Source organism: Mesoplodon bidens (genome assembly GCF_964165515.1).
Source record: "Mesoplodon bidens genome assembly, chromosome: 10".
Lineage (NCBI taxonomy): Eukaryota > Metazoa > Chordata > Mammalia > Artiodactyla > Ziphiidae > Mesoplodon > Mesoplodon bidens.
The window spans coordinates 6,325,091-6,337,639 of record NC_138172.1 but is presented as its reverse complement, the minus strand read 5'-3'; the positions used below and the strand labels follow the sequence as shown (position 1 = coordinate 6,337,639).

General features: G+C 44.2%; 1 protein-coding gene across 1 annotated transcript in view; it reads left to right on the top strand.

Moving 5' to 3' along the window:
* ATG7 (autophagy related 7) overlaps positions 1–12,549 on the top strand; it is a 239,995-nt gene that overhangs the window by 62,672 nt on the left and 164,774 nt on the right. The window contains exons 15-16 of the mRNA XM_081247220.1: positions 347–462; positions 5,187–5,262. Coding sequence (XP_081103346.1) covers positions 347–462; positions 5,187–5,262 — 192 coding nt within the window. The remainder of the gene's footprint in view (positions 1–346; positions 463–5,186; positions 5,263–12,549) is intronic.

Here is a 12,549-nt window from a genome sequence, read left to right as displayed (position 1 = left end):
ATGTTCTTCCTGTCTGTGCCTCTCGCTCTCAACTCACAAGCACAGTAGGGTCAGTTAAAAGAGTACATGATGCCACTCCATGTATGAGGCAGCTAGGCCCCCCATCTTTAATTTGTTTATAACTGCTAATCCTTTTTAATGTATTACCTCATTTAGTTACCTAACTTGTATATTTTGTTTTTCTTGGTACTTGCAAGAAATGGTATTATGTGAGGCTGACTGATCTTTGCCAACAGTGAGTGTCTGGTATGTGATAGAGCTTTATTGTGGAGGAGTTTCATGCTTCACACAGCTGGCGTTGGGTGGAACAGAACTTTGCATTCACGTCAGTGACTGTTCTCTGTAGTCAACCAGAGACCGGACCTTGGACCAGCAGTGCACTGTGAGTCGTCCAGGACTGGCCATGATTGCAGGAGCCCTGGCGGTGGAGTTGATGGTTTCCGTTTTGCAGCATCCAGAAGGGTGAGTTTGCCTTTTAGAGATGGGTGTTTAAACAAAGAAAGCTTTTGTATCTTCCTTGGCCTTTTCTCAGTCTGAATTTTCTGAGAAATATATTGCACTTTCCATCCTCAAAAAAACAAGATTTTTAAAAAACCCAGTGTGATTCTTTGGCCTGGAGAACTTGTCATTGTGATCTTTGGAGCTGTATCTCCGCATCCTTCTGGAACTGAACTCTCCTAGAGTTAATTGGTAATTGATAATAAGGAAGGATAAAAATTTTGGTAGTGGCCTTAGGACCTTCATGCATTTATTCTCTTAATATGTTTTGATCTCCTTAGCCCTGAGCACTTGTAAGGCAATACGTGAATCACATATGATAGAAATTGCATTTAGCTGTATGTAACAGATCCATCTAAAGTGACTTAGCCCAAAGGGTACAGCTTGGTTTTTCTCATGCGGCAAGAAGCTCAGAGGCAGCATCCAGGGCTGGTACAAAGGCTCCGATATGCCCCTGGGGACTGTTTCCTTCGCACTCACTCAGCCACGCTTGGTTCCCTTCCTTATGCTTGTCACCTGCGGTCACAAGATGGCTGCTCTGCCAACAGTGTTGCTTCTGTGTTACACTTAAGAGGAAAGGAATGACCAAAGGATGAAAGTTGTACTCAGCTGAGGCTACCCCCTTCTAAAAGGCTCTCCGGGAAGACTTACCCATTGATTCTAAAACTTCTATATCACATGACCTTGCACTCGTAACTGCAAGGAAGACGGACAAATGTAGTCCTTTGGCTGGGCATGTTGCCTCTCTCAATGAAACTGTGATGAGATAGAAGTGGAGAATACATTGGGCAGGCACCCAGTACTGTCTGCACATTCATTTAAAAAAAATTCTGGGGCTTCCCTGGTGGCGCAGTGGTTGAGAGTCCGCCTGCCGATGCAGGGGACACGGGTTCGTGCCCCGGTCCGGGAAGATCCCACATGCTGCGGAGTGGCTGGGCCCGTGAGACGTGGCCGCTGAGCCTGCGCGTCTGGAGCCTGTGCTCCGCAACGGGAGAGGCCACAACTGAGAGGCCTGCGTACCGCAAAAAAAAAAAAAAAAAATTCTGTATGTATTTTAAACCCTAGAAGATATTATTATTGTTATATAGTTGGTATACATTTCATTTTGCTAATATTTTCCTTTTTGTTACTTTTCTTTCTGTGACCTTGAGCCTCCATCCAAGGGCATTTTCCTTCTGCCTGAAGAATACCCTTTATTCTTGCCTTTAGAAATGCTAGCGACAAAGATATTTCAGTTTTTGTTTTTGCCAAAAATGTCTTTGTTTTATCTTTATGCTTGAAAGCTATTTTTGCTGCGTACAGAATTCCAGACTGGTGGTAATTTCCCTTTAGCAAGTTGAGAGTGTACTCCTGTTGTCTCTGGCTGCCCTTATCCTGAGTGAGGAGTAAGGTGTGTACCTCACTGCTACTCCTTTGATACAATTTGCTTTTCTCCCTCTTCCCCTACCCTCAGTTGCTTTTAAGATTTTCTCATTGTCTTTGGTTTTCAGAAGTTGGGAATACATACCTAATTCCGTTATTTATTATTGTATACCTATTTCTGTATTTATTCTGATTGTGCTTTTTAGTGTCCCTTGAATCCATGGCTTGATGTTTTTCACCCACTGTGGACAATTTTCAGCCATTATCTCCTAAAACATTGCTTCTGCCCCTTTCTTGATTCTTTCCTTTTGAGTCCCCAGTTGCATGTTAGAATCAGCCTATGCTCTTTTCTGTACTTTCCATAATTTTGTCTTTCCTTACTTCAGTCTGGCTATTTGGTTTTGGCTTACCTTCCAGTTTACTAGTTCTTCCTTCTTCTGTGTCTATGTTTTAAACCATCCATTGAGTTTTAAATTTCATAATTATATGTTTCACTCTTAGAGTTTCCATCGGATCTTATTTTATATCTTCTTCTCTGCTAAAATTGTGATTTTGGTCTTTTTCATTCTTTGAACACATTTGATCATGTTTTTCTTTTAAGTCCTTATCAGTTATGTCCATTAATGGGATCTCCTATGAGTCTGTTCCTATTGTCTATTGTTTTTATTGGCTTTTGGTTACGTATTGTCTCCTCATATACCTGGTTTTGTTTTTTTTTAAAAAAAACAAAACCTTTCATTATGGAAATTTCAAACATATATGAAAAGATATATATAGATATAAATATATAGATATAGATATCTTCTTTCAAACACACACACACACACACACACACACAATTTATGTATATATGTAGAAACCACCTTGTATGCACCATCCAGCTTCAACAATTATCAGTCATCATTTATCTGTACTACTGTCCACAGTTTTTCTCCTTCCACTGACTTATTTTAAAGCAAAACCAAGACATAGCTTTTCATTTATAAAAATATATCTTTTTAGTATGTATCTTTACTATTTTTACATATAAAAACAAATTAAAGGCAATTCCCTAATATTACCACATACCAATCAATATTTAAATTTCCTCAATTCCTTGTATCTTCTTGGCTATATTTGATTGACTACTGGACATAATTGAAAAATGACAGAGATGTGATTTACATTTCTTTCTTGCAAACTGCTAGGCCAAGGGGACTACCATCCTAGAACATTTTATCCAATTAGGGCTTATCTATTTACGGTTCACTGTTAGTCTGAGGATGCACCCCTGTATGATCCCAACCCAAAGCCTGGGATATTTTCCATGGTTCCTCCTTATCGGCAGACCTCAACTCTGGATTTTCCCATCAGCCTCATGAGTCAGTGAGTATCACTGTTCAGCTTCTGATCTTGTGGCCACTGCTTTTGGACATTGACAGTCATTTCATGGGGGAAAACTCCCCTTGCAAATGCCTGGTTTACCTCTGTGGGCTTCCCTCCTCTTATAAACCGTAGCTCTGTAATTCTCCCCTACTGTGGTAGCTCTCTGATACTTTCAAACAGAGGTTTGTGTACTTTGTCTAGCTTTCCTATTTGTTCTCAGTGGGGGGACCGGTCCTGACCACTTAGTCCACTAATGCCACACCAGTTATAAAAATATTTTTTAATTTATTAAGCACTCACAGGGTTCGGCTTGCATGTGAGAGGAAGGCGAGGAGTAGGCTGGTGTGTTTTGTTTCAACTTGACCTTGGGCCTTTCGGTAGTCTCTGTGTAACACATTGTATGTATGTTATATTACAGATATAAAAATTAGCACAATTGTGGTCTAGACACCCTCTCTTCTCCAAGCAAGGAGAAGATCTTACTTTATGACTTATAAACAACAGAAGTAATTCATCTTATAATAAATAAAACTGAGACAAAAATTAAATTAATTAAAAAAAATAAAGTCAGTAATTTAGAAAAAGAAAGAAGGAAGGAAAAGAAGAGAAAAGGAAAGGAAAGAAAATGAAGAAAAGAGAGAAGCAAAAGAAAACTTAGTAAACAACTTAAGACTCTCTCAATATCCGCTGGAGACCGTGCTGTCAAGTGTGATACAGTGAAGGCAGACTGGAGCCAAACAGGTATTTACACCTAACTGTGTGACGAACACACTGTGATTTAATTTATTTTCAACGCTTACATAGTGCTTACGTTGTGCTAGGCATTATTCTAAGCACTTTACAAATCGTAATTCATTTAATCCTCATAGCAAACAGATTAGGAAAGAACTCTTATCTGTCCCATTTTTGATGGGGAAATTGAGGCATAGCGAAGATAACTAAGTTGCTGAAATTCACATAGCTGATAAGTAGTAAAGCTGGGATTAAGCACAGCCCAGTTTGGCTCCAAACTCTGTTTTTAATCACTCTGCTATGCTGTTTGTAATACAGGCAGGAAAGAACTGAAGTTTTGAAAGATTTGTTTTTCCAGTTCTCAGAAATCAACATGAATATTCTATTTACTGTATAACTCAGAGTTCTTCTCTGAAGTTGAAAAGACAGCCTCTGTACTATGTTGGTAGCATACGTAACAGTATAGATGCTTCAGAGTTAAATGAAAATAAGCAGCTGTTTTTGTCTTCCTCTCATCTTTGTCATCCCCCTGGCACCCCCTGACAGGAAGCATTTGGGTTAAAATCTTTCAGAGCTGGCTCTGAGTCCTTGACACTGACCCCTCTGTCTGCCACATGTGCCTTGGTCATAGGCTAAAACCAGGGTCTGTGTCACGTCTCTTCTGTAACATAAGTAAACGTCAGACTGTTATTCGGGAGGGAGTATTCGTTCTGCCCAGTTAATCCCTCGCTTTTCTTTCTCCTTCCTCCATCGTGGTAGCATTTACATCACCTCAGCAAGTTAAGGTTGGAAGGTTTTCTGTTTCAAAATTTCAATTCAATTCAACAATGTGTTGTGGTGTTTTACAAGACTATTTCAGAGTAAGGGAATTAACATTAGCTGGATGTTGCACTTGGCAATTTATCTAACATTCCTAATTCATTTCTCACAACTGTCTTATTCCTATTTTATAGGTGATGGACCTGAAGCACAGAGAAATTAAGCAACTTGCCTGTGCTCACAAGCTCTGGTCTTTCTGACTCTAAAACACAAGCTTTTTTTTTTTTAAAACTATTCTTCTGCCTTCCTCCCAGGGAGATTAGGGATTTTTTCCCCTAGCTTATGCTGCCTAGCAAGGGGTGTTTCGGTTATCCTTATAAATGTTATGTGGACCTCCTCCAGATCGTCCTCACAGGAATTAAACATAGATTTTTATGAAATGAACAGCTCTAATGGTTTCCTTTTCTCAGGGGCTACGCCATTGCCAGCAGCAGTGACGACCGCATGAATGAGCCTCCAACCTCTCTCGGGCTCGTGCCTCACCAGGTTAGTGACTGGGAATGAAATCACAGTTCTGGGCCCGATCCCAGTGGTGCAGTGGGAAAGTATTTGGGGTCATCCCAGCCCACCTCTTCTCCACCCTGTCTACCCTCCAGCTTCCCTGGAATTTCAGTGGGAATTCTTTATGAGCACCTGGAGGAGATCCCATTCTGCAGGATGGTGATGAGAAGAAATCCTGAACAAGCAGCATTACCCAGAGTCTTGATTTAGCATTTAGCATGTTGACTAGGGGCCTTGTGATGGAGTAGAACAAGAGAGAACGGGCTTTGGAACCAGCCAGACAGTGGCTTAAATCCCAGCCCTGCAGTTATTAAGATGGCCTTCCTTGGCCAAGTCATTAAACTTATCTGAGCCTTAGTTTTCTTATCTAGAGAATGGAGGCAAGAATACCGACCTCAGCTGCTAGCCGTAGAGATGAGAGATGTTATATAGAAAGGGCTCAGCGACAGTGCCTGGTACGTCACAGCCCTCAGTAAATGGTGCTGCTAGTTTTGTTGCTGTTGTTTATTATTACTGACTCTTTAATAATAATTAAGAAATAATAAATAGTAGAAGCCAAATAATAGAAGCCTTTCTGGGCATGCATGGGAAGGCCATTAGAAGTGTACAGTGTCACCAGACAGTGGGATGTCTTTTCAGAAAAAAGAATCTGAGGCATCATAGGGAAGGTCCACCCATAGAGAGTGAGAGAGAAAAAAAAGAAAGCAGTGGGATGAAAATGTTAAATTCGTGTTGCCTCTTCACCAGTTTTTGACACTATGCTTTTGGAGGTCTTCTGGTCTTTTTGGAAATCGTTTCTCTGGGTTCCGTGTGTGTATCTCAGTCTGTAGCAGGAAGGCTGTCTAGTTAGGGGAGCAGTGAGAGCACCCAACAGTCCCATCTGGGGGCTTGTGAGGACAGACTCACAGACGCGTGCAGAGAGCGGGCTAACTCAGGCAGGTCGCGTTCGTCTGTCTCACTGCCTACGCACACCTGCCCTGTCATTTTCTGGTTGAGGGTCTGAATCAGAAGAGGGGAAATTACTTGTCCACGGTCATGGAGGTAGTGGATATGCCGAAATCCATACCTAAACTCGGCACTCTGATCAGGGCTGCGTCTGAGGTTTTGTGAGTGGAAATAGCCCCGGCCTGCATTTTGGGAGAGTTTGCTTCGAATCGCTGCTCTGGGCCACTTGCACTACGTCACCTGTCATGGATTTATGTTAGGTCACTTACCTCCCTGGGCCTCAGTTTCTGTATCAGTAAAAGCAGGTGCTTTACCTTGTGTCCAGGATTGTCTATGACGAGGCTTGGTAAAGCACACGACACCATGCAAATGTGACTTTTCCAGCCTGCCTCACTCAAGATGGCATTTATTTGACATGAATGGGTTAATCTTTTCTGCAGAAACCCTTCAAGTAGGACCCACTAGGCCCTGTAATAAGCCCCCCTCAACCCCATGAGGAAGCTGTCCTCCAGAGCCAACCTTTGCTGTGGACGTGCTCATTTGAATCCTCACCCTCATCCCTTTTCACATGTCTCCTTCCCTTTCTTCTGACCTTGAGATGTGCCCTCATCTCCTTTACAGATTTCATGCTGAGAAGGGCCTTAATTAAATTTTCAGTCATGCCCCTGCACTGGTTTCCTTCTTTAAGTCCTTTATGTTAAATTACCGCAGTTGTAGTTTTCTCAGTGCTGAGGCCAGAGGGCAAAACAGTTTCTTTATAGAAGGGGTCCGGTGTCAAAATGCATGTGCCCGTGTTTTTAAAGTACTATGGCAACTAATCCCTCTCAGTGTTATTTACCCCCATGGAGCCTTGCAATTGTTTGTCATTCACCCACTCTTCTAGTTCTTTCTCCTCGTTTTCAAATGTCTGAAGGATTATTTTGGTTGTTGGCCATCTCTTCATTTGGCCTTTTCAAAGTCTGAAGAATAATGCAGCCATATATGGGAAAAGCCCAGTGCGTGAGTGTGTGTGTGTGTGCGTGTGTGTGTGTCATTACTTGCTTACATTATTTCAAGTTTCAAGCCTTTATTTTTAGCTACTTTCTAAAAAAGACAGTGGAGAAAGAGCTTTAAAATTAGTCAGGGTTGTGTGGTCCCTATTTTATAAGGCTTTAAATTTCTTATTTTTTTTTTCTTTTTGAAGTGGAGTGAGTCCATTTATGCAACTGTGTTTTGATTAGGGGACCACCGTTTCCACAAAAACACTGGGCTGTGTTGCAATGCAGACTCAGCACTTACCCCCTCCTTTTCCTGGCTCTCTGAGACAAATGACTTCCTGTTGGAGAGGAACTCGGTAAACCCCTTTGTGTGCTTTGTGTACAGAGAATAGCCAGTGACGTTCCCTGGGCTCATTTTTTCTCCATTCCCCAAAGGAGAGGGTTTATTAATTGGCCCCTGTGGAATGAGATGTAGTAGAAAAGTGATAGTCCTTGGACGGAGAATCACAAGGTCCCCCACCAGCAACTCACTGTGTAATCCGGGGAAAGTTGCTTAACTTCACCCATGCCCTCTGCATCTCAGCTCTCCCCCGTGTCAGACCTGGGAGGCCTGAGGATTACTTAGTCCATCTCTCCGTGGGACCACAGGCAGAATTTGGCTTATCCAGAGATTGGCCAAGTGCAGAAAAAGGCTTGATTAGTCCCTGAAATTCAGTGATATTCAGCCTGAAACAACCTCTTATTGCATTTGAAAACCGTGAAAAAACCATTTGAAGGTGAGAAAATAGGCTTATGGGTTTGTTCTTTTTAAAAAGTCTCTGGTCCACTGTGTGTGGATGGGATTCTGTAAGCAGGCAGCAATGAGTATAAGCCACTTTCTGCCTATAAAGGGAATGGTTTTTTAATTTGTCATTTTTATCTATATATAAAATATACACAATCACACAAATCATTAAGTATACAACTTGGATTCTCACAAAATGAACACCACTCATGTACCCAGCACACAGATCAAAATGAAGTGTTATCAAGTACCCTGACATCCCCCCATGCTTCCTCAATTATCACTGCCTCCTTCCCACACAGAGACACGCAGCTCTTGGCTCCAAACACCTTGGGAGACTTTTGTTTAATTTTGAACTTTCTGTAAATGAAATAATATAATACATGGTCTTTGGAGTCTGGCTTCTTTGGTAGAGAGAACTTTTGCACTGTAGATCTTAGCGCATACTGTTATTCCCTCTGCTTCCCAGCAAGTGGGATCTTTTATTTAAAAAAAAAAAAAAGGTGGTGGGGTTGTCTTTTCCTCGCTCCTGGGGTGGTGACTGTTCTGTGAGGCCAGACCCCTTTTTCTGGTTCTTTGGTGGGAGGCACAGTGCAGGAGTTATCGAATGTAGAGGCCACTCCTGATGTCTCCAGGAAGTTGGTGTGCAGGCTGCCGAGACAGAAATGCGACAGAAATTAACAGCCGATGTAGCTGCTGCTCATTTGACTGCATGTCCCTCAGAGAACGAAAAGCCTCGTGGCAGTTCAGTAGCTGTCTGAAAACCACGGTCATGAATATAGCAGCCTGCTTTGATCCCACCATGGACCAGGCAGTTCACAGTTTTTGTCTTTGGGCAAATGGACTCTTGGTCCTCAAGTACTACTGAATGAAGACCCTGGATGGGTACACCCCTCCTAGGGGTTTGGACTTGCCAACCCCATAGTTCTCTTGGGCTTTCAAGTTCTTTGTTTTCATTACTTTCAGAAGAGTAGAACAAAGCCCAAACTAGGACAGGACCTGGGCAGGGACCAGCCTGGGAAATCTCCCAGTGAGACGAAAGCTGAGCTAGAGCTGTGGTCTCTAGCCAAGCCTCGGCCTGTCTGCACAGGCTGTGCCCCACAAATCCTCAGGCCATTCGCTTTCAATAAGGTCTCGTTACTGTGCTCTGAAATGCTGACCTCAGTGTGCCTCTGGGGGTGTGGATGGATTGACTGCTGAGGAAGGAGGTTAAGAAGATAAGCCCTAAGAGCGTATTTCCTGAGACGTAGCCCGAGAAGGAGTCTCCTTCCCCCTCTGACTCTGTACCCCTCGAATTGATGGCAGTGGAAAGGGCAGGAAGAACAGATAGCCCAAATGTCTGCTGTTCCACCATTTCAGCTACTGTGGTTTGTGACCTGTTCGTCCTCCCTTCCCCCTCCCTCCAGTCATCCCTGCAGCAGATGATCCCCAAACGCTGACGCTGTGCCAAAGCGCCATTAGGTTCAGAGAAGTTCGGTGACCGGCACGCAGCACAAGCGTTTGGTTCCACTTGCCTTTGGAGTTTCTAAGGTGGTGGATGTACCAGCCACTCAGATGTGGTGAAGTCTCATTCCAATGGGGAGGCCCCTGAATTCAGGAGGGATTTGGGTACAAGATCCGACAAGGTCTGGGCTTCCCTGCCTGCAAGGCCCTAGAAGAAGAGAGGGGCATTCCCCACTCCTGGCACACAAAGTGGGGGATAAATTACACACAGTGCCAGAGTTCCAGAGCGTCTCAGGTAGCATCTCTTGGCCCAAGAGGACTTGGGCACAATCTTATCAGGTGAAGGACGTCACTTGTGCCCCACGAGTTTTGCTCACCCGATGGGGCTGTTCTGTTTGGGAGGCCCGTGTGGGAGGGAACCAGAAGACTGTGATCATACAGATCCGATTAGAATCCCAGCTTTGCCTCTTAATTTCATTTTCATCCATTTGACAAAAGGGTTCAAGGCGGTTCTTGCCACTTGTCACTGTGACCTTGGGCAGGTTACTGATCCTTTCTGAACTTCATATTTTAACTTACTAAAACGGGCATAATAATATACTAAACAACTGGGATTCATGTACAGATCAAATTACATTATAGATTAAATTACATTAGTACAGTTCTGGCCACATAAGGGACATTTGTAAATGTTGTTTCTATCTTCCTCTTTCACTTTTAATTAAAATGGTAAAGTGGGCGCCTATCTAGCCTCCTAAAAAGGAAGTTACAAGGAATCTCGTAGAACTCTGGAAGCCGTGAGTGTGCAGGGAGGGGCTGGAAGGATTAGTTCCATCCTGCACTATTTTTCTAAGGATGGCGCTGGCTCATTTCCAGCTTGCTTCTTCTGCCCGTTGGTGGCCCCTGTTTGACAGTGAGAGGTGGGTCAGTGGTGGTAGCTGAAGCTGTTGTCTGAAACAAAGACCTCTGTGGTGCGCCTGAGGTTTTGCATTTGCTAAACTTTATTTTGGCGTTGAATTTGGTTAAGCCTCTCTGCAACATCCAAGAGCAATGCGGAGTTTGGAGTTAGCTCTTATTTATGCAAACTCCAAGCTCTAGAAATACTGCCAGGCCTGCTGGAAACCGGTGTGAAGTCAAGGCAGCAGGTTTCTGCTGTGGCTGCAACTCTGCCTTCTCACAATGGCTGTTTATTTCTGGGCATTGGCTCTTCACTTCCCATCCAGGGGAGGTTGATTTTGGACACACGCAGCAGTAAGCGGCAACTTGCAGCAAGCAGCAGTGAGCAGTAGCTGGAAGCAATATTCTTAGTCCCTGGACCGGGAGTCCTAACTGCTAGACCACAGAGGCCAGCAGCTAGGGCCTAAACCCACAGTTCTTGCCTGCCTTGTCAAGAAAGAATTCAGGCAAGGAGGCAGAAAGTAAAGAGAAAAGTAGAAAGTTTATTGGAAAAGCAAAGTACGTGCGGAAAGATGCACGGGAGAACTCAGAGAGAGAGTAGCGCCTTTAGGAAGTTTAAATCCTTTATAAGGGGGCAGTTTTCCAGGTTTTTGTCTCCCTTCTGGCCAATCATCTTGCTTTGTCCCCTCCTGGCTAATTTGTCTCAGGACCCTCCCCTTAGGTGCACAGGCACCCCACAGTCAAGATGGACCCTGATGTGAAGGCATCTGGGAGAAGCAAGAGTCACCATGGCATGGAGTTGTCCCCTGACTTTTGAACCCCAAGGAGCCTTTCTACACATATGTAGTGTCTCCCTTGCCCCAAGGAGGGGCGAAGCGGAGATCCCTTGATCCTTTACTCAAACGAGGTTTTGCCCCTCTTCGTTTTTGCCATGACTTATCTTAAGGCATCCACAAGAGACAAAGCTTGGCTTTTTACCCTGTCTCTGTCATTGCTTCCATTTCGGAGAGCAAACAGGAGGCTGATTTTAAATGTCTAACCTGAAGCCCACCTATCTCCTGTCTCAGGAAATGCAAACAGGAGGCTAGTTGTAAGTGTCCGGCCTGAAGCCCATTTTTTCCTGCCCCATGAAATGTTAACAGAAGGCCAGTTGTAAATGTCTAACCTGGAGCCCATCTATCTCCCACCTCAAGGTGGGCTTGGGGCTCAAGCTGCTTTCACTCAGCTTAGGTGTAAACACCATTAGGGGCTGCCCAGAATGGAAGAGACCCCTTTCTATTCCTGATCTATTTATTTTGTAGCTGACTGGGCATAAATGACTGAAGATAATTTAATCCACTCAGACCCTGATGGCAGCCATCTTGATATTGAGTTTTTGGTTTTGAGGGGGTGTTTATTTGTTTTTTAATTCCTCTGGTTTTCTCTTTCTTTCTTCCATCCTTTTTACCTTCTCCTTGATTTTCAGCCTTTCCCCCTAGACTTTGGAGAGAAGGAACAGAACTCAGACCCCTGGCTTACCACTTGGTAGTTGTAGAATCCTGGGCGAGCCAAGCCACTTCCCTGAGCCTCGATTTCTTTATCTAGGATACAGGGGAAAGTCACAGGATGGTAGTGAGGGCAACATGAGATGAGTATGTGAAAACACTCCAGAGAGCCAGACACAGGGATGGCACGTAGCAGATGTTGGTCCTCTGCTCAGTCCCCTAGGCCACCATTTCCACAGGATGTCAGGACATGCCCTCCTGCACGGCTTCCAAGGTTAGGAGGGAGCAGTTGTTTCTGTGGAGGGAGAAGGGAGGGGGGTTAGCACTTCAGGGGAGGCACAGGAGAGGCGGAGAAGATGGGTGAGTCTGAGAATCTGAAAGGCCACCAGTGTCCCTGTAACATGGAGAATTGGGAGAGCACAGGGGAAGAGGAGGAGAGGCAGGACCTCACGGGCCATCTTAACCCCAGGGGCAGCGGAGAGCCGTTGAAAAGTCATAAGCGGAGCTGTGACGTGATCAGGTTTGGCTGCTGTACAGAGAATAGACCGGAGGAGATAACAGAGGATGTGGGCATAGAATTGGAGTCCTTGAGCGTTTAAGTGGAAGACAGCCTAATCCAGGGATGGTGCATCAGAATCCCCTCGGGAGCCGTTCTAGAATACACATTTCCCAGCCCTGTTCCAGATCCACTGAATGACAGCCTCCAGGGACGTTAGGTGTTTGAGAACAACGACTTCATTCT